The sequence below is a fragment of the Pyrus communis genome, chromosome 10, assembly GCF_963583255.1.
Source record: "Pyrus communis chromosome 10, drPyrComm1.1, whole genome shotgun sequence".
Lineage (NCBI taxonomy): Eukaryota > Viridiplantae > Streptophyta > Magnoliopsida > Rosales > Rosaceae > Pyrus > Pyrus communis.
In genome coordinates this window covers 24337638-24358837 of record NC_084812.1, presented here as the reverse complement: position 1 = coordinate 24358837, position 21200 = coordinate 24337638, and the positions used below count along the sequence as shown (strand labels likewise).

The following is a 21200-nucleotide window of genomic DNA, read 5'->3' as shown; positions in this document are numbered from 1 at the left end:
CAACCAAAAAATGTATGTTCACTCAAACCCTTGATGCCAAATTCAAAAGTGCTTGACCAAATGAGCGGGACTCTCAAACCCAACTAAACCATGAATCCTTGATCACTAGGTGACCAGAAGAACGATACTCTCAAATTCAATTCAAGGACATTGTACATAAACGTTTGGCTGGAAACAATGAACAAACCTCCCAAGAAATGAGGCACGCAGAAAAGATTATAAACTCAGGGAAAGACATTCAAAAGAACCTCACAGCATTATCTCCCCTCTTTTTTTTTTCTCTTCCCTTCTATTTGAAGGGTCACGTCTACATCTTATGTTAATTTTTTTTTCTTTTTATAGAGCGAGGCCACTTAATACTATAGTCTAGTAGTATTCCTCTTTACTTGTGAGTGAGAAGTCTTAGGTTCGATTCTCGCCAAAGACGAATTTGAACCACCTTATTGCTAGCCCATTGTGAGGCTAACAAAAAATTATAGAGAGAGAGACATAATAGAAAGTATGAGAGGAGGGGAGGGAAAGGGAGGGGAGGGAATTCTGCTCCAGAGCCTACAATGCTCATCCAACGACATTACTACACCTCGTTTCTTAATTTTTCAAAACCTTAATTACTTCATAAACGGCAGCAATTCAGTTATTACCCAGTGACCTTAACAGTCAATATCCAACAGAAACATACAAAAACCTTGTCAAGTACACCTTTATTTATGAAGCCCTGAAAGCAAAGTCTCACCAGAGCACATCCAGAGAGCAGCGGAGATTCAAAAATAATTGCTCTTATAAAATTCTTTAAGAAAAGCAGAGGTCCCCTGATCTTTGGTGCCCGAATCCTGCACAAGCCCTTGCTGACCAACGACGTACTGGCCAATGATGTGGTGTCGCTGCTTTGCATGCTCGGTGATGTTATTTAACTCTTCCATTGCCTTGAAGAGCAGCATATCGATGACCTGCATTTCAATACCATCCACCAAAAAAAAAAAAAAAAAAAAAAAAAAAAAGGTTTATAAGCCACAAATCACAAGAGCATGAAGCACTTTAGCAGCAGGTATGGATGGTAAGAAAAATCCTGGTTCTTAGTGCCAACAAAAATACAACTAACTCAAATGTAGAAACTCTTTCAACTCAATAGTTATGCATATTACTAAACAGGAATCATGTCAAAGTGCATTACATTAATAATTTATTTGATTTCGTTGTCTCAATAAAGCTTTATGTTCAGCCTGATACAATGATTCAAGGACCCAGTAGCGTGAAAGTTCCTATACTTCCTTCCAGGCAGAATTAGATTTCCCAGAAAACTAGAGCAAAACACACAACCATAATCCAGAAACATATAGAGACAACCCATGTGAAGGTTGCTAGACAGAGACAAAACAACACAAGAATGATATAGGAATAGCTGACAACATATCTCTAAATATACACATGATTTATCTTGAAATTTACTGAAACCTAATTACGTATGTATACTACGTGTGTGTGTAAGCCCAGTCAAATGTGACTGTTCTAGGCAGGGTGGGCCACGCACCTTCAAATGATGTTGGTCCTGTGGATCATAATGGACTTGCCTTTGGCTTCTGAGCACGCTGGAACCGCATGAGTTCCAAGAGAGCCTTTTCAAAGTCCTGGAGAGGAATACATTGGGGCCTAACCTTATTCCTGACTCGGTTAGTTGGGTACTACATAATTAGAATCCATTGTCTGCGCTTTACCCACAAATTCCTGCTATATTACGACATATCACATAAACTGAATGCCACTAACAAAGGATGAATCCTCACCTAGACTTTTACTAGAATGTGGCACTAATACCAGAGTCCATATACCATACTGAATCCTCAAAAGAAATCTACCCATTACATGTTTTTAGTTATCCCCACAAAATCAAAATTTAAGCTGTTAGGACATAGGAAAACAAATATTCATAGCACAACTCTCCCTTGTTTAGTATGTAAGATAAAATTGCATCTTCTAATGTCCTCAATATGCGGCCTCTATTACCACTATAGAGCCCAAAAAGGTGAAACTTAAAACGAATGTGAAAGCTTTTGCAAAGGTTCGAGCTTGCATCGTCTATTGTCCTCAATGTGTGCCCTCCACTACCACTGTGGAGCCCAAAAAGGTGAAACTTAATATAAAGGTTGAAACTTAATATGAACGTGAAAGTTTCGCAGTGGTTCGAGCTTTCGTCTTCTGCTCCGACACAATGCTAAGATTTTCCAACCAACCATTATTTCTCAAAAGCTCAACTACAAAAATGAAACGAAAAAGAAAAGTGTTTCTGGGTGAAAATTTCGAAACCAAGTAAAAATGCAGCATCTAATATCATTCCCATTCGCCGCGATCCTCCTTCTACCCAAATTCACGTCAGTACTTGGCAGAAAATCCAATAGCACATACGAGATTGGACAACTTAATTGTATAAAAAAAAACCCTAAATCTCGTGGGCAAATATGAAATTCCAGACATTTTACTCGTTGTTCGAAATTTCAGATGATTAAAACAGCAGCGTATCATATAATTTGAAGAAAGAGAGATAGAGAGGGAGAAGGGGACCTTAGGGTTAGTGACGTTGGCGTTCTTGCGGATCTCGGAGGCGACGACGGTGCGGAGGTGAGAGGGCGTAACGACGTCGTCGAGGTTGTAGATTTCCATGATGGTGGGGATGGATCTGCAGGCGGCCCTGAAGAAGTCGAAGACTCGGTGCCGGGCTTCGTCCAGAGAGGCCGAGTTCGGTGGCACCTTCACGGCCCGCTGAATAAACGACATTTCTTCCTCCGAAAACTCAAAACTCGACTCACTGAGTTCTTCTGCCTCGCTCTACTCTATTCGCCCTGATGGCATTCGGTTTCTCTGGTCTCTTGGGAAAGGTAATCGATGTGGATGTGGTGACCACGAGCCCAACGGTGCCGTTTCGGCTGCTTTTTATTTTGGGGCATTGGGTTTGCTAGCCCAGTTACAAACCAACCAACAGAAAATTTATTAAAGCTCAAAGTCCCTTGCTCAACCGACAGAAAATTTATGGTAACGAGATCAACTATTTAGATTAATTTTTATATATTATATGACGTGGTTATTGATGATTGGATTATTACTTAAATGATGATGTAGAGAGACTTTTGAATTGCGAGGTACCATTACGAGCACAATATATACGATTGTTATTTCGTGAAATAACTCGAATTTCATATCATTCACTTGCTCTGATTGGACAGAAAGCCTTCCTTTACTACAAGCGACTGGAGATCAGATTCTTACCATAGAAATGAATGACTATAGGCACGGAACTGGCATTTACCCTTTCTTTGCCTCACTAGCTGACTTGCCTCCGCTTTTTTCTCAAACTCTAAGAGCGGATTTTAAGGTGCTTATTTCATATTGGTGACACATCACATGGTTTCTAAATCGAAGTAGAATTCTCCTCTCAAATCCCCTGTCTTTCACTCCTCTCACACTTTTCTCTTTGTCTTTCTCTCTATAAAAAGGTCAACACAAAATGTTGACGTAATTTAATTGTGAATGTTCAAATAGGAGGGGAGGGAAAGGAAGGGGAATTTACAGGGCAAAGAATACCACCCCTCGCAAATATGGTTTTAAAAAATTAGTTTACCTAACATTACTCTTATGAACAATATCTAAAGGGTAATGCTAGGGACAACAAATTTCTAAACCAAATTTTATAAACCAAATGATGTGGATAAATGATTGAATTATTACTTAAGTGCTAACTAACGTGCTTATTTACTATTGATGACACATCATTCTAAAAATTTAATTTCCTAGCATTATCCATATCTAGAGGCAATGGATGTGTTGCACATCGAGGAGTAATAAACCACCATATACAATCAGAATTTTGAGCATTCCCATAAATAGCTGGGGCATGAACAACAAACTTTGCGCTTCTCTAAAAACACGGGTAAAATTAATATAAATCATAACTGAAACGTGGGTTTATCATAGATATTTTACATGATGTTATACAACTTGATGATGATATTATCTGTTATTCTTTTGCAATTACATATAATGTTTAGCAGAAACCTTATTGGAATTGGTTTAATTATCTTCTGTTAATCCTTGTTTCCCAAGGAATTATTAAAAAGGACCTAAATAATCTACCAGCTGTACATAAGGGTTTTCACTAGCCAAAGTTACGCGTACAAAAGTTGTGTTATATATCTCCCAACCGGCAAGAATACATACCTCCTCAGTTCCTAATTTCCTTCACCACTCTCTCATCTCTCTCTCGATATATCTACACCATGGCTTCTATTTCAAAGTTGAAGAGCTGCAAGATGGCCATCGGCTGCAGCAGAATCGCCAGCAACTCCATCCCTCAACCCTTGTGTCCTGATCACATCACCAACCTCGCGCGCATGGCGGCAGTCAAGGCTCGAGACGCTGCAGAAGCATATTTCACGCTCGGTAACTTCGAATATGCAATCATGCAAGCCAAGGCAGCAAAAGAGTTCGATCCAGATTTGCATGCTATGGACAACTACATAGCTGCATACCAAGTTCATTCTGCCGTGTCACACAAGCAAAACTGGTACCGTGTTCTCGGCATCGAAAACCCTACAGTTGCTGACTCAGAAACCATCAAGAAACAATACAAGAGATTGGCACTTGCCTTGCACCCCGACAAGAATGCATCAACAGCGGCCGAGGGTGCTTTCAAGCATGTTAAGGTGGCATGGGACGTTCTCTCTAACCCTGCTAAAAGAGAAGCTTACGACAAGTCTTTGAAGCGACAGTTTCAAGCAGCTCACGGTTCCAATAAGCGCAGAGCTAGTGAGTGCAAACCCCCGCAGTCGAAGAGGTCTAATACCTTCCCTCGCAAAAGGTCTAGCCCTAGCGGTGATGGGAGCTGCTACAAGAAAACCATTAAGATTATTAGAAAATCAAATCCAGGCCAAAAGGCAACTGTGATGATGGTATCCGTATGCCGAGTGGCTTAATGTGTTCCTCGCTTTGTCATTAATTTGCCTCCTTGAAATTTTGGAGTGCTTACTATGTTGTATGTATTTGTATTTCAATACATCGTTCCCTGATTTCCACTTTTATATTTTCTCTATAGCTAGTTATTTTGTATATTTTTCTGTTTATATTTTCAGAACCATGTTGAAAGGGATAGAAAATGGGGCTTCGTATAGCTTGTCGAATGGGGTTTCTTACGGTAGAACACAGAACAGAAAGCATGTGTTTTCAATGTAGTTTCTCCATCGATTTATATGGTAGCATGTGGAAAATATGAAAGAGAATGCTTTTTCTCATTTTATTTCTCTACAAGATTACAAGGATATATATACATGATACAAGTGTGTAGGTAGGACAAGGTAGCCGTCCTAGTGTGTAGGTAGGACGGCTGTAGGGGACAAGGTAGCCGTCCTAGTGTGTAGGTAGGACAAGGTAGGACGGCTTGACGGCTGTAGGACGACTAGTGTGTAGGTAGGACAAGGTAGGACAAGGTAGGACGGCTGTAGGACGGCTTGACGGCTGTAGGACGGCTTATTCTTCCAATACTCCCCCTCAAGCTGGATCAAGGAGGTTAATTGATCCAAGCTTGGAGAGCAGACTTTGAAACTGAGGAGAAGCAAGAGACTTCGTGAAAATATCAGCAAGTTGATCTTGGCTTCGAGTGAATGTGGTTTGAATTACCTTGGACTGGACTTGTTCCCGAACGTAGTGACAGTCAACTTCAATGTGTTTGGTGCGTTCATGGAACACCGGATTGGAGGCAATATGCATAGCTGCTTGATTGTCACAGAAAAGAGACATAGGTGTGTTGATTGAGAACCCCAAGTCCGAGAGAAAGCCCTTGAGCCAAATGAGTTCACATGCAATGGAAGCCATGGCTCTATACTCAGCTTCGGCACTTGAGCGAGCAATTACATTTTGTTTTTTGCTCTTCCATGTCACGAGGTTTCCTCCAACCAACGTGCAATAGCCAGTAGTGGATTTTCTATCAATAGCATTCCCTGCCCAGTCAGCATCGGTGTAGGCAATGATTTGAGTATGACCATTGTTTTTCATGACGATTCCCCGACCAATGGAGCCTTTGAGGTATCTGAGAATTCTTTTAACAACATTTAAATGAGCTTCAGTGGGTGCATGCATGAATTGGCTTACAAGACTGACGGCGTAAGTTATATCCGGTCTGGTGATGGTGAGATATATAAGCTTACCCACCGATCGTTGGTAGTAACTGATATCACTGAGAGGTTCTCCTGTCAAGTCCAACTTCAATTTGCTATCAAGAGGAGTACGAGTTGGTTTGCAATCCATCATCTTCACTTCTTGAAGTAAGTCAATCACATATTTCCTTTGACTCAAAAAAAGTCCCTTGGGGGAAGTGGCCAGTTTAATCCCAATGAAGTATTTTAAAACTCCTAAGTCTTTAATGGCAAATTGTTGATGAAGAGAATGTTTAAGAGTGTGAATCTCATCAATGTTATCACCTGTGATGATGATATCATCAACATAGATTAGTACAACTAATTTGCCAACTGATCCTATTCGAATAAACAGGGAGGAATCAGCATGACTTCTCTTGAACCCAAAATTTTCAAGTACCGAGCTCAGTTTGGCATACCAGGCACGAGGAGATTGTTTCAAGCCATAGATTGACTTATGAAGCTTGCAAGCCATACCTGAATTCTGTGTTTATGGATGACCCGGAGGTAGTTGCATGTAGACTTCCTTTTCGAGGTCTCCATGTAAAAAAGCATTTTTTACATCCATTTGGTACAATGGCCATTCATGGTTCACTGCAACAGATAACAAAACCCTTATTGTGCTCATCTTAGCCACGGGAGCAAATGTCTCCTTATAGTCCACTCCAAAAGTTTGAGTAAAACCGTGAGCCACCAATCTTGCCTTGTGTCGTTCAATTGAGCCATCAGAATTAAACTTGATTTTATAGACCCATCGACTGCCTACCACCTTCTTGCCTTTGGGAAGTTGAACTACACTCCAGGTTTTATTTTCATTCAAGGCTTTGAGTTCTTCTTCCATGGCTAGCCTCCACACAACTTGACAATTGGCTTCTTGAAAGTTCCTTGGTTCACTTTAATAGGACAGTTTACTGAGGAAGACTGCATGAGAGTGAGAGACTTTGGAGTAATTTACAAACTTGTGAATAGGGTACCTGGCATGGTAAGTTTCATAGTCTTGCAGCCTTGATGGTGGATGTCGATCTCGAGTCAGATTCATGCGGGGTTGAGTTGGGATCACAATAGGTTCAGCTCCACTCTCTTGTATAGATGTTGTGTTATGGTCATGGGGAACTACTTGTGCTTCTGAGGCTTCAGTGTCATCTCCAACAAGCAGGTTGTCATTAAGAGTTGCATGAGAGTCCTGGTTGTGAGGTAGTGAATGGACACAGTCACTTGGTTCGACTGGATTTGGCAATGGGAAGAGATCTAGGAAATGCTCCCCCTGACGATTTTGATCTGATGATTTGTTGAAATATGGTTGGTTTTCATCAAACCGTACATCTCTTGAGACAAACATCTTCCTGGAGCACGGATTGTAGCATTTGTACCCTTTTGGGTGGAGGAGTATCCCATGAAAACACACTTGACAGCTTTGGGATCAAGCTTGTCTCAGTGATGGGATTGAATATGAACATAACAGGTACATCCAAAGATTCTCATATGGGAAAGATTACCTTTTTTGTTTTGCATAACCTCAGATGGTGATTTTGTATCCAGAACACGACTAGGCAGTCTGTTGATAAGATAGGTGGCTGCAAGAACTCCTTGAGACCAAAACCTCTTAGGCACATTCATTTGCAACATTAGCGCCCTGGTTTTTTCAAGTAGGTCCCGATTCTTCCTTTCGGCAATTCCATTTTGCTGAGGAGTACCTACACAACTTGTTTGATGTATAATTCCATGGGTGCTCAAATAGTTAGTCATATTTTTGGATGTATATTCAGTGCCATTATCAGACCTTAGTATGTGGATTTGGGACGAAAAATGGTTCATGACAAGATTATGAAAGTCCTTGAAAGCATCCATAACTTCACTTTTGAATTTTAGGAGGTACAACCAAGTGGCTCTTGAGAAATCATCAACAAAGATAACGTAGTACCTATAACCATCAAAAGACTCTAGAGGTGCAGGTCCCCAAACATCGGAGTGCACCATCTCAAACAACTTGCTAGTCCTAGACATGGAAGAATTGAATGGGAGTCTAGTAGATTTTGACAAATGACAAATTTCACATACAAGGGAGGATTTGCATAAACTAGGGAACAACGTAGACAACACAGATTCTGAAGGATGTGCTAGGCGTTGATGCCACAACTGATGTTCTAGGTTTGAGCTGACTTGGAACCCCTTTGGAACATTGAGGTCCTCTGAAAAATAGTACAGCCCATTTAGGTAATGACCTTCACCAATCAGCTTCTTGGTGGCTAGATCCTGAAAAACAACATTGTGGGGGGAAAAAATTGCACGACAGTTTAGAGAGTTTGTAATCCTTCCTACGGACAATAATTGAAAAGGAAAAGATGGAACATATAACGCTGTGGACTCAACAGTTTCTGAGATCAGTTTAACTTTCCCTCTACCTAGAACTGGCACACCTCTACCATTTGCTACAGAAACTAGTGATGGTTTAGTGAGGCTTTCAAAATCGTATAGCTTAGAATATTGATTTGTCATGTGATCTGTGGCACCTGAGTCTATAATCCAAAAATCATGAGAGTGACTAACATTTAGAGCAGTTGAAAGAGCACACATGATACCTGGAATGTCTCCTTGAGGTACATGACCAGATTCAGCTAAGAACCCTGCAAACTGTCCAAGAAGAGCAGTTTGACTTTCCCCAGTCGACGTTTCACCTGTGCTTCCTTTTCTGGTTTGAAGGTAGGTTGAGAACTCATTCAACAAGTCAGCTGGATTGGCTGTAAAGTTCATCGACCCACCGATGGATGTAGCAGCAGCAGCATGGTACTTGTTTGTATGTGGTCTGGCGTGTGAGCCTTTATGATCTCTTAAAGGCTTGTTCTCAAACCTTGGCTTCAACTCAGGGTGCAATATCCAGCATCGATCTATTAGATGTCCAACATTATTACAATGTAGACACTTCAGATCTGGCCTTTTTCCCTTGTATACTTTATCTCCAAATGACTTGTGATTTGTCACAAAAGCTCTAGCCTCAGACACACTAGGTTTTACGTCAACATTCATGACTTTTCTGCGTACTTCTTCTCGCTGGATAGTAGTGCAAACACTTGCAAATGATGGAAGTTCGGGATTCATTAGAATATGGCTTCTAAGATCTTCATATTCAGAACCCAAACTTGCAAGCAAATGAAAGATTTTGTCTTCCTCGGACCTTTTTAACAGTACGGCAGCATCGATAGTGTGTGGTCGATACATTTCTAGTTCGTTCCACATGTTTTTCATGCAACCGAGATGATGAACAAAGGATTTATCACCTTGTTGAAGACTTGCAAGATTCCTCTTAAGCTGGAACACTCGAGCAGCATTGTTTTGATTTCCATACATGTCCTTGACTGCCTTCCAAAGAGCACTAGAAGATTCTGAAAAACTGAAAATTTCAGACAGCTTAGGATCCATGGAGTTGAGGAGCCACGACATGACCAGCTGGTCTTTGCACAGCCATGCTTCATACTCCGGCGATGCGACGTCAGATGCTTCAATACTTCCATTGACGAATCCAAGTTTGGATCTTCCTCCAAGGGCAAGAGATATTGATCTGGACCATGGAAGATAGTTAAACTCATTTAACAACACAGAACACAAACGTTGGTTTGGGTTGACTTCAGCTTCTGGAAAACTAGGGTGAGGAGCTGTGAAGCTTTCAGCTTCTGAGTCAAAAAGATTATCTTCTGCCATTATCGAAACGAATGTGCAGAAGAAGAGAAGGGACAACAATGGAGTCAGGCCAGTTAAGGTTCCGGCTCTGATACCATGTGAAAAATATGAAAGAGAATGCTTTTTCTCATTTTATTTCTCTACAAGATTACAAGGATATAAATACATGATACAAGTGTGTAGGTAGGACAAGGTAGCCGTCCTAGTGTGTAGGTAGGACAAGGTAGGACGGCTGTAGGACGGCTTGACGACTGTAGGACGGCTAGTGTGTAGGTAGGACAAGGTAGGACGGCTGTAGGACGGCTTATTCTTCCAATATAGCCAAATTTGTATAATCTTGTCAATAAACAAGGTAGTACATGGGAACGACAGAGATCAAATCAGGGTTAATATGTAATAATGATAAGCGTTCTTTTATAAACAACAATTCATCCAAATTTAATGCAACCAAAAGAAAAATTCACTACCAGAATACTTTAATTACAAAACAAAGCCACAACGAAAAACATTTTATCCATTAAAGTAGCAGAAAATGTCGCTTGCGAGCGCATGTGGGTAGGTAGTATATTATCTCTACCAATTAATAAAACACTCATTATCAACCAAAATTTCATGAAATTATCAGTAATTAATTAAAACAGAACATGAATAAGAAATATGGGGCATACATGTAATTTCACACAACCAAATTTTGTTTTTTTTTTCAAAATCTCACCTACATGTAATCCTAATATATTTCTAATTATAAAAAATAAAATAAAAACTTCTCACTCCCACGTTCTCTATCACTCCTTTTCTCTCTCCTTTTATTTCAAAAACAAAAATAAAAAATTTTCTCACACACTTTATGTGCCCATATGCTAGTACTATTTAATTTTACTCCCAATCTTGTGGGATTGTAACGATTTGAATGAAAAATGGGCTGGGGTTCATTTAGGTGCTCGTGTACCGAAAAATTGAAGGTGTGTTCAGTAGCAAACCACCAAAATTCCCCCATTTATTTGGTGCCTACATGTCAAATTATGTTGATATTTTTTGTGTTGCATGACCAAATGTCCACCCCGCAGCCAAACACGTGAAGATCACACGAACGCTCAAAAAATCGACTCATACCTTATTTTGGGGCTCCAAAACTTCGAACTCACCCTATATTCATAACCAAAAGCTTGTTTTCCATTATGAAAGCGTCTGAATTAGTGAGATTTTACTTATTGTGAAAATAAGTAAAAATTAAGGTATATTGCGTAATTGTTTTATCTAGAAGTGCAAGCGGTGGTGAGGATTGCACCAGGGTTTAGTTACTGCAAATCTAACTCATGTACAACGGCCAAACTTAGTCAATCGAGTTCAAATGAAGTTTCTAATCTTGGAACTTAGCAGGAACCTTGTTGAGTTATTGCTATACTACTAGGAATTATTTTCATATGTTATTTGGAGTTGTTGCTAATTTCTTTAATTTTTCAACTAGGAAAATACATGACCTATACAGTATATAACTCTGACATTATCAGCAAAAAACAGGAGAAAAAAATATAGATTTGGGCCTTTGATAAATTATTAGAAATCCAATTTTAACAAAAATATATCTGAATTTGGTAAGTTGAGTCGGTTACTAATTTCAATTACGAAGAGGAATTGAACTTTCTGCCCAAGTACCCTTTTTCTAGGGTTTTAACGCGTTTCTTAAGTTGCAAGCAAAGTTTGCATCATATATATATCCAACCTGCAAGAATACCATCTTTGCTTCTACGTCCGTCACTACTCTCTCTCTCTCGATATATCTACACCATGGTTTCTATTTCAAAGTTGAAAAGCAGTAAGATGGCCATCGGCCGCAGCAGAATCCCCAGCAACTCCATCCCTCAACCCTTGTGTCCTGATCACATCATCAACCTCGCCCGTATGGCGGCGGTCAAGGCTCGAGACGCTGCAGAAGCATATTTCACGCTCGGTAACTTCGAATATGCAATCATGCAAGCCAAGGCAGCAAAAGAGTTCGATCCAGATTTACATGCTATGGAAAACTACGGAGCTGCATACCAAGTTCATTCTGCCGTGTCACACAAGCAAAACTGGTACCGTGTTCTCGGCATCGAAAACCCTACAGTTGCTGACTCAGAAACCATCAAGAAACAATACAAGAGATTGGCACTTGCCTTGCATCCCGACAAGAATGCATCAATAGCGGCCGAGGGTGCTTTCAAGCATGTTAAGGCGGCATGGGACGTTCTCTCTAACCCTGCTAAAAGAGAAGCTTACGACAAGTCTTTGAAGCGACAGCAACAGTTTCAAGCGGTTCATGGTTCCAATAAGCGCAGAGCTAGTAAGTGCAAACCACCGCAGTCGAAGAGGTCTAATACCTTCCCTTGCAAAAGGTCTAGCCCTAGCGGTGATGGGAGCTTCTACAAGAAAACCATTAAGATTATTAGAAAATCAAATCCAGGCCAAAAGGCAACTGTGATGATGGTATCCGTATGCCGAGTGGCTTAATGTGTTCCTCGCTTTGTAATTACCTTGCCTCCTTGAAATTTTGGAGTGCTTACTTTTATTCAATACAAGTTGAATAATCATTTTGGATCCCTTATCCCACTTTTATATTTTCTGATTCTGAAAGTAGTCTCCGCAGTCCGCACCAATCTGTGGCTGCCGATGTTGGATAATCTTCTTAATATAGAGGGTAACACATAGGAATGAAAAGAGAACAAATAGGTTTAATATTAAGAATGATAACCTTTCTTTTATTAGCAAAATACATACAAACTAATGCAAAAAAATATATATATATATATATGCAACTAGAACATACTTAACTCGCGAAACAAGTCACGATGCAAAAAAAATCTGTACTATATTGGCTCTTGCACGCTTGAGAGCGCATGCGAGGAGGCTAAGTATATTGTAATCATGCACTTAGACTAGTTAGTACTACTGGTAGTGTTGTGCAAGAAAGCTTGTGATTTTCTCTCATAGTAAAAGTTGCTTTTCAAAGAAGCGTCAGCTGAGAAGATAACAACCCCGTTGATTTTCAAATCCATTTGTCTGCAACAGTGTCAAAGCATCAAAAAAAGCATCCCCTTGACTTCCTCTTCCATCTACTTCATAGGATTGTAAGGATTTGAACAAAAATGGGCTGGGGTTCATTTAGGTGCTCGTTCACTGAAAAATTCAAGGTGAGTTCAGTAGCAAACCACAAAAATTCGCCTATTAATTATTTGGTGCCTACATGTCAAATTATGTTGATATTGTTTGTGTTGGATGACCAAATGTCCCACCCCGCAGCCAAAGTGGTGAAGATCACACGAACGCTCAAAAATTCGAGTCATACCTTATTTTGGGGGCTTCAAAACTTCGAACTCACCCTATATTCGTAACCAAAAGCTTGTTTTACTTATTGTGAAAATAAGTACAATTAAGGTATATTGCATAAGGGTATTAGCAAGAAATGCAGGCGGTTGCACCAGGGTTTACACTACTAGAATTATGCCCATTACACACCATTTTTTGCCCACCCTTTGCAATTGGTGGTCATAGATATAAAGTTGCTACTCTTACTATTATTTGGTGGCTTTACAGTGAGATGCCACTGATATCAGTGGCCTAAAAAAATCAGCCACCAATATTGGTGTCTGTTAACTAACTTTATTTCTTAAAAATACTTTTTTGTGCATTTGTGATTAACTGGGCACCAATACAATTTATTGAACACCAATAAAACAAATAAAAAAAAACCATTAAACCTCTCTCCCCTTCACAAAAGTCCAACTCCTCCCCTTCATTCCCTCCGCTCGCTTCCCCTTTCATTCTCTCTCTCCTCCCTCCCGTATACTCTTCTCTTTCATGCAGCAGTGGCTCCGTCCTCCCGTCACCAACAAGCGTCAAACTATACCTTCAGAATCCTCTTCCCTTCCTCTTTCCAACCCTCAAGTTAGTTTCTCCAAATTTGTAGCCGAATTTTCTCAATTTCAGATCTAAGAAACGGTGACCATAGGTATTCCGGCCAATTTCCAGCAAAGTCTGCCTGAATTGGACCTCAACCAAGAGGTAAAAATGATCCTCTCCTCATGGGTGTTCCCTAGTGTAAGTGATTTTTTTTGGATCAATTCTAGATTTCAAATTTTAATTCCATTTTCTGTATGCATGTTGAAGATTGGGGACATGGAAGGTGAATCAAGGTTGTTTCCAACTTGGGCCGAGAAGAATGGAAGCCTTGGAAGGTTGTGGGTGAAACTAAGGTGAAGAGGGTTCTTCTAAAAAAAATTAAGGTGAACATGGTGATTTTCTCCTTAACCACAACTATCACATTTTATCTCTTGCTTGGAAATTTTTTTTAAATTCCCAGGATATGCAGTTGCAATATTTTTGATGGACAAATTAAAAAAGAAGCAACTGCTTTTATAAAGCTTTTGTAGTCTCAAGCACGGTAAATATATCATATATACTAAAACCCGTAGGGTTGGTACTGTGGATGACCAGTGTTGTTCCAATTTTGCCCTTCAGTTGTTCTTTAAGTCTTACTGTTTTTGTCAATTACACAGTAAAATGACGATTTTGACCCTAGATTGCCAATAGAAGTCTCTCAACTCCCTCAGAAACGAAATCCAAAAAGGAAAAACTGTGCTCTGCAACACGATTGACGATTTCGATTTTGGCTTTGTGGATGCCTCTGGAACTCTCCAATCCTGCGTCCGTTCATCATATCGCTGGACCTTCCACTTCCAGTGCATCTTCATGGTTTTTTCATTCGTTCCCTCTCTCTCTTTCTCAAATTTCTGCTTCCGCCGTTCTCAAACTCGCCTCTCTCACTCTCAAGCGTTCAGTCTCTCTCGCTCTCAAACGTTGTCGATCTGTCGAAACCCATATTCCTTTCCTCAAAATCCAAGGTACGGACTTCATGCAGCACTAAGTTTTTGGGATTTTTTTTTTATATTTTAGTTTTGGATTCGTAATTTTTTGCTCGGTAGATGAGAAAATGTGATTCCGTGTTTCAGTTTTGGTGTTTTTGTGATTTTGGGTTCGTAGGTGTTTCAAATTTTGGATGTTTGTTTGTAGGTTGCAAAACCCTTTGTTCTCAACGTAAGTAATTTAAAATTCTGGGATTGTTCTATTGAAAGTTTCAATTTATAGTTTAGTTTAGTTTTTTTATAATCAGAGTTGAGTTGGTATTTTGTTTGTGTTTGGTTATATTGAAATCGGAGTTTCAGAGGACTTCTGTTTGGGTTTGATATTTTCCCACGATGTATAAAATGAGGGAGGGCAAAGCATTTAATGCACCAGATTATATTGGTTGTTTTTGTTATTTCATGCTACGTATTGTAATTGGGAGATTAATCTGTTAATTTGTGTTTATGTAGAAATTGGAAGAAGCAAAGAACATGTATGCTTTTAGCACCACCACCTACACTGGATTCCAATGAACTATATCCGAAGAAGCATCTGAAAAATTCAAAGGTATGCATAGTAGTCAGTTGCATTTGCGTTTTGCAGCTCATGGAATGCTTTTTGAAAGCTTAGATTCAGCTCATGAAAGTTCTTATTGCTGTGGTTGTGTTGTGGTTGCAGCTTATGGAATGATTTTAAAAAAATCAGGCCATAATCAGTTTGTACAGGAATACCAAGAAATCAGGGATTAGGATTAATCTCCCTGTTAACATGTGGCCAGTAACATGTCCAGGGCAAGCTTTGAATGCACCTGATGACTTGCCTAAGAATGTCACACGGACTTTGAATCAGGGCTCAATTCCCATGAGCATGGATTTTCATCCTTCACAGCAGACTCTACTTCTTGGGTTGTATTTTTTAAGTAGCTACTTATATTTATTTGTATACCTTTGGCTCTACAGTTTTTCCCTAGATGCTTGCTGCTCATAATTGACTGTTGATTGTTCTCTGTATATGCTTCAGTTGGTACCAATGTGGGGGACATAGGGCTGTGGGAAGTTGGATCTAGGAAGATCCTCTGCATGGTAGTTAATAGATACTTTTCTATTTGAAAGTTCTTATTGTTGTGGTTGCTGTGTATTTACTTAGATTAATTATAAATTAGAGGTGGTTAAAAATTCGAAATTTTATTGATGCATGTTTTCTTCTTTATTCCCAGCTATCAATTTGTTGTCTGAGGAGAATCTGAATAGATCAGATAGTACATGAAGAAAATGATTTTGGTAATGAAGAAGAAAGAAGAGTGAAGTAATGAGATATGAAGAGAACTTTGCCTCTAAGATTAAAATAGAGATTGTAGTGAGCAAAGTCTAGGTATGAAGAGTCTGAGTTACATAATTGTTAATGGCTTTGAACCTTTCTAATTTTGTAAACCGTTAATACTATCTTAAAATTTAAATTATGAATCCTTATAATTGAAATGTCAATGATTTGAAGCTCATGACTGAATTATTACAGTTCTGTAAGATTTATTGATTACCTTTTTTCGAACTGTCTCTCGCAGCGGAATCACCGCCACCAACAGCTATGGCTACACAGTTCATCGTCATCCGGTATTCCTCCAAAATTCCACTATCTCTCTTTGTTCTCTCCTACTCAGTGCGTCTCTATTCTTCCAGGTCCACCAATATCTATATCCCAAATGACTCTTTATATGTATCTATTTGTTAGAGAAGGCTTTTGCCTTTTGGGTTCAATTTTATCTGCTGTCTGCATTGGATTTGATGTCTTCTTGGTCCCTATTTTTTTTTATCCAGCAATCGAGCTTGCATTATGACTTAAGAAATTAGCAAATGAAAGCTGCTTCACTTGCACACTGTAAAACATTCATTGTTATTGTATGATGTCTTTTTAATATAAGATGATTAGGCTTAGGTGATTATATTTTGTACCATCAATTGGTTCGTGTTGTGAATTAACAGTCTTACTATACTATGTTCATCCTTGAATTTACGACTAACAGGTTGCTGAGAAGAACAAAGATGTGCAATTAATAGATTTTGTTGAAATCAAGTTTTTAGCTGAGCAAGTCAGTCTTGATCTCTTCCCTTATTTTTCATCAGGTTGGAAAGGTTCTACAGGGACGCTTGCATGATTTTTGATGTTCTGCTTTTACCTTTTTAGGTGGAAGCCTATCAGGAAAATATCTGAATATTTTGCTCAACTAAGGACACTTCACAAAGGGCACGGTAAGAACCCGTAATTCAATTTCATTGTCATCTTTATCACACGTTTAGTGTTCATCTTTTGAATATAACATTACTTATCTGATTTCATTTTCTGTTCCGTACTTGAGTTTCTCAAAACCTAATGCAAACAACTAATATGGCTAAAATTAGTCCCTCATGTATTTTCCTCATCTGAATTGGGGTTTTTAAAGTTTATCAAGAAATTTGATCTGGGATTCTGAATTTTTTTTTACAACTCAGAAATTTGTGGAGTTATTCTTAGGTTTTATCAAGAAGTTTGATCTAGGTTTCATATATTTTGTGACTCACATTGCTTTTTAGCATTTTTTTTTTTCTGATTTCTGCTTTCTTTTGATTTATGGGCCTGCATCAAGCTTCTGCCTTTCTTTTGAGGTGCGTGCTCATGCTTAAATATTTGTATCATCTGAAGGATGTTCCTTTGATGATTGTTGAATCCTAATCTTTCTGAGCATGGTTAGGAAGTTATGAAAAAAGTAGAAAGGATGTTCCCTTGATGATTGTTCAGAGAAGAATTCTGGTGATAGTTCATAGAAAGTAAAGGTTTATGTTTTTTTTTTAAATTCCAGTTGGAATGTGTTGCAATAATATCAGTCTTTGTGAGATCAAATGAATAACACCTACCTTTTTGCCTCTTTCTACATGTTTTATACAGTTTCAAAACCCGCAGCACCGCGCGGGCAAGCTTGCTAGTTAGCACTAGAAAGTGAGGAAATCCACTTTCTTTGGTCAAGTTGGATTCTTTACTATGACTACCATTTTTATCTCTAAACAAATTTTTAATGGTATGTATGATATAAAAGGGTAAATTTAACTATTTTGGTTTCTTTTTTTTCACGCTTTGGTGCCTCGAGTTTTAATTTTTCATAGCTGTGTTGAGTTTTTTTCCAGTTACAATTCAGGAGCCATTGGCAACTTCTAAGGGACCAAAATTGTTTTCAAGTCAAAATACAGGAACCAAATCGTAACTAGACTAGGAGATTACATTACCAAAGTAGGAAAGTTTTGTCTTGATTCATAGTTTGACAACATAATATGTATGTAGGATGTTGTTTTAGAATCGCTTGGTAAGTGTTAAATACATCCTATAACATGACTGACTAACAAGCATGGTCGTTCAGATATACATGCAATTGAGATCACTGACTAAATCAGATTTCTTTTATATTGAAGCAAATCTTGCCTATTGGGTGTTTGTGAAAATTCCCCAGAGAGTTAGAAACAAGGATATGATGCAAATCTGAATGTAGGCTGTTTTGGTATGTGTGTGTACGTATAGGTGTGTTATATTGATATGACATGCTGCCTAATTTATCTATTTTTGGATTGCCAGATCAAAGAAGGAAGTTCAATTTATCAAGGATCAAGGTTTGGACTGCTAGACAGCGCGTCGCCTTCGGTTTGAGGTATGGAATTAGTCTCGTGCTCGCAATCTGGCCGCTTACGTGTTTAAATTTCTGGTTTATCAATATGCTCAAGATTTGGTTAGCAGGTAGTTATGCAAACAAATTAAAGTTCCTTTAAGCATATGGTTGGTAGTCTTGGTGCTCTCCAGATTTGTGTAAAAATCTAGAGCCATCTGCATGGTCCTATGCTAATGAGCTGCAAGTAAAACTTCAGTAACAATGTGTTTTTGTATTTCTTTCTAGCGATCAGCTCTTTGTGCTCGAAATTTGGCGATCAGGACTTGCCTTTGATTTTTTTTTAGTGCAGCAGAGTTTTGCATCGATTTTTTCATCTTCTTCCAGATTTCTGTTCCTTTTTTTTTATTTTTTTTTTTTTATATTGTTTTGGGATATGTGAATGTAATTTTTTGAGTATTTCTTTGCTTCAATTCTCTCTAATATTTTGATGTTTAGTTTGAACTCCCATCGCAGCATCATCATCATCATCTGCTCTTGCTGCTGCTGCCTTTGACTGGTATTTCCCTATTTGCTGCCCAAACAACAGTCCTCTCAGATACTACTTGCTCTTAGATACTACTTGCTTGGAGTACCATATACCTATATAGTAGTTTGAAAGCTGACCTGGTTTGAAGAAACCTAGCTCAAACATCCCACCTGGAGAGACAATGGTTTGATCGCCAAAGAGAGATTGGCATGACATGATTAAGCTCTTTGGAAACAGAGTCTTCAAACACTTTTCAAAGTTTGAGTCCCAACATTTGTTCAAAATTGTATTAAAGATCAGTTATGCAAATTTGTAGTATATTCTTATATCAAAGATCTTACAATTTGTTTCCTCACAAAAAAAAAAAAAAAAAAAAAAAAAGGAAATATTCCTATTCAAATCTGGGTGCCCACACAGGGCATCCTCTTTTTTTAATATTATTTTGCAATTTTGCCACTGATGTGAATAAGGGTGGCATTGCAGGAAAGGCACCAATGAAATATTGGTAGTCATTGTTACAATAGAGTCCTCTACATAGGCCACACTCTCTAGTTTAGTGGGTGCTTGGTGGGCATAGAGGTTTGCCACCAATGTGAGTGGCAACACTTGACAATAGCCACTAAATGAAAAGGGTGGCTTATAGCCAAATTTCTAGTAGTGTTAGTTACTGCAAATCCAACTTATGTGTGGCCAAACTTAGCCAATCGAGTTCATATAAAGTTTCTCATCTTGGAACAGAGCAGGAACCTTGTTGAGTTATTACTAGAAATTATTTTTATATGTTATTTGGAGTTGTTGCTAAGTGGACCATCTATTAATTTCTTTAGTTTTTTTAACTAGGAACAGATATATGACCTATACAGTAATATAACTCTGACATTATCAGCAAATAAAGGAGAAAAAAAAAACAGATTTGGGCCATTGATATAGACAGTACTAGAAATCCAATTTGAACAAAAATATATATGAATTTGGTCAGTTGAGTCAGTTACTAATTTTAATTATAAATAGGAATGGAACTTTCTGCCCAAGTACCCTTTTTTCTAGGGTTTTAACGCGTTTCTTAAGTTGCAAGCAACGTTTGCATCATATATATATCCAACCTGCAAGAATTCTATCTTTGTTTCTACTTCCGTCAGTACTCTCACTCTCTCTCTCTCTCGATATATCTACACCATGGCTTCTATCTCAAAGTTGAAGAGCAGTAAGATGGCCATCAGCGGCAGCAGAATCCCCAGCAACTCCATCCCTCAACCCTTGTGTCCTGATCACATCACCAACCTCGCACATATGGCTGCAGTAAAGGCCCGACAGGCTGCAGAAGCATATTTCACGCTCGGTAACTTCAAATATGCAATCATGCAAGCCAAGGCAGTAAAAGAGTTTGATCCAGATTTGTCTGGTATGGACAACTACATGACTGCATACCAAATGCATACTGCCGTGTCACCACACAAGCAAAACTGGTACCGTGTTCTTGGCATCGAAAACCCTACAGCTGCCGACTCCGAAACCATCAAGAAACAATAGAAGAGATTGGCACTTGCCTTGCACCCCGACAAGAATGCATCAATAGCAGCCGAGGGTGCTTTCAAGCATGTTAAGGCAGCGTTGGACGTTCTCTCTAACCCTGCTAAAAGAGAGGCTTACAACAAGTCTTTGAAGCGACAGCTTCAAGCGGTTCATGGTTCCAATAAGCGCAGAGCTAGTGAGTGCAAACCACCGCTGTCTGAGAGGTCTAATACCTTCCCTCGCAAAAGGTCTAGCCCTAGCGGTGATGGGAGCTGCTACAAGAAAACAATTAAGATTATTAGAAAATCAAATCCAGGACAAAAGGCAACTGTGATGATGGTATCCGTATGCCGAGTGGCTTAATGTGTTCCTCGCTTTGTAATTACTTTGCCTCCTTGAAATTTTGGAGTGCTTACTTTTGATTCAATATAATTTTGTTGAATTAATCATTTTGGATCTCTTACATTGTTCCCTTATCCCACTTTTATATTTTCTGATTCTGAAAGTAGTTTCTGCAGCAATCCGTGACTGCCGATCGATGTTGGATAATCTTCTTAACGTACGGGGTAACACATGGGAAGGAAAGAGATCAAATAGGGTTAATATATTAAGAATGATAACCTTTCTTTTATTAGCAAAATACATACAAACTAATGCAAAAAAAAAAAAAAAAAAAAGAAGCAACTAGAACATACATAACTCGCAAAACAAGTCACGATGAACAAATAATCTATACTATATATGGCTCTTGCACGCGTGAGAGCGCATGCGAGGAGGCTAAGTATATTGTAACGCACTTAGA

At 38.9% G+C, this 21200-nt stretch overlaps 5 protein-coding genes across 10 annotated transcripts; 3 read left to right on the top strand and 2 right to left on the bottom strand.

Annotated features, from left to right (window-relative positions):
- Positions 1 to 584: 584 nt before the first annotated feature.
- Positions 585 to 2888, bottom strand: LOC137748146 (NADH dehydrogenase [ubiquinone] 1 alpha subcomplex subunit 6-like). The gene is made up of 2 exons (XM_068488240.1): positions 2557 to 2888; positions 585 to 947 (listed from the first exon to the last, which is right to left on the bottom strand). Exons 1-2 carry the CDS (start codon positions 2767 to 2769, stop codon positions 762 to 764), a joined length of 399 nt encoding a protein of 132 aa, XP_068344341.1. The 5' UTR covers positions 2770 to 2888; the 3' UTR covers positions 585 to 761.
- A 1377-nt stretch (positions 2889 to 4265) lies between these two features.
- LOC137748039 (uncharacterized) lies at positions 4266 to 4961 on the top strand. The gene has a single exon (XM_068488142.1). The coding sequence runs from the start codon at positions 4266 to 4268 to the stop codon at positions 4959 to 4961; it is 696 nt and encodes a 231-aa protein (XP_068344243.1).
- Positions 4962 to 5532: 571 nt separating this feature from the next.
- Positions 5533 to 6651, bottom strand: LOC137748038 (uncharacterized mitochondrial protein AtMg00810-like). The gene has a single exon (XM_068488140.1). The coding sequence runs from the start codon at positions 6649 to 6651 to the stop codon at positions 5533 to 5535; it is 1119 nt and encodes a 372-aa protein (XP_068344241.1).
- A 5021-nt stretch (positions 6652 to 11672) lies between these two features.
- On the top strand, positions 11673 to 12341 carry LOC137748037 (uncharacterized). The gene has a single exon (XM_068488139.1). It carries the CDS (start codon positions 11673 to 11675, stop codon positions 12339 to 12341), a length of 669 nt encoding a protein of 222 aa, XP_068344240.1.
- Positions 12342 to 14552: 2211 nt separating this feature from the next.
- On the top strand, positions 14553 to 17629 carry LOC137748562 (topless-related protein 1-like). 6 transcript variants are annotated; one of them, XR_011070076.1, is made up of 7 exons: positions 15157 to 15299; positions 15411 to 15637; positions 15753 to 15814; positions 15949 to 16103; positions 16294 to 16388; positions 16753 to 16818; positions 16914 to 17629. XR_011070076.1 is itself a non-coding variant. In XM_068488733.1 (6 exons), exons 3-6 carry the CDS (start codon positions 15501 to 15503, stop codon positions 16938 to 16940), a joined length of 345 nt encoding a protein of 114 aa, XP_068344834.1. In that variant the 5' UTR covers positions 14553 to 14731; positions 15203 to 15299; positions 15411 to 15500; the 3' UTR covers positions 16941 to 17629. The 6 variants fall into 6 exon arrangements, 1 of the variants encoding a protein (XP_068344834.1); XR_011070075.1 differs by having other exon boundaries at positions 16294 to 16408; XM_068488733.1 differs by lacking the exons at positions 15753 to 15814; positions 15949 to 16103 and adding an exon at positions 14553 to 14731 and having other exon boundaries at positions 15203 to 15299; positions 16294 to 16408.
- The last annotated feature ends 3571 nt before the right edge of the window (positions 17630 to 21200 follow it).

Coding starts and splice junctions, on each gene's coding strand:
- LOC137748146 (XM_068488240.1), bottom strand. CDS start 2,769: ATGTCGTTTATTCAGCGGGCCGTGAAGGTGCCACCGAACTCGGCCTCT. Junction 948..2,556: donor CCAACGTCACTAACCCTAAG/GTCCCCTTCTCC, acceptor ATTGAAATGCAG/GTCATCGATATGCTGCTCTT.
- LOC137748039 (XM_068488142.1), top strand. CDS start 4,266: ATGGCTTCTATTTCAAAGTTGAAGAGCTGCAAGATGGCCATCGGCTGC.
- LOC137748038 (XM_068488140.1), bottom strand. CDS start 6,651: ATGGCTTGCAAGCTTCATAAGTCAATCTATGGCTTGAAACAATCTCCT.
- LOC137748037 (XM_068488139.1), top strand. CDS start 11,673: ATGGCCATCGGCCGCAGCAGAATCCCCAGCAACTCCATCCCTCAACCC.
- LOC137748562 (XM_068488733.1), top strand. CDS start 15,501: ATGTGGCCAGTAACATGTCCAGGGCAAGCTTTGAATGCACCTGATGAC. Junction 16,409..16,752: donor GTGCGTCTCTATTCTTCCAG/GTCCACCAATAT, acceptor TACGACTAACAG/GTTGCTGAGAAGAACAAAGA. Junction 16,819..16,913: donor TCAAGTTTTTAGCTGAGCAA/GTCAGTCTTGAT, acceptor TTACCTTTTTAG/GTGGAAGCCTATCAGGAAAA.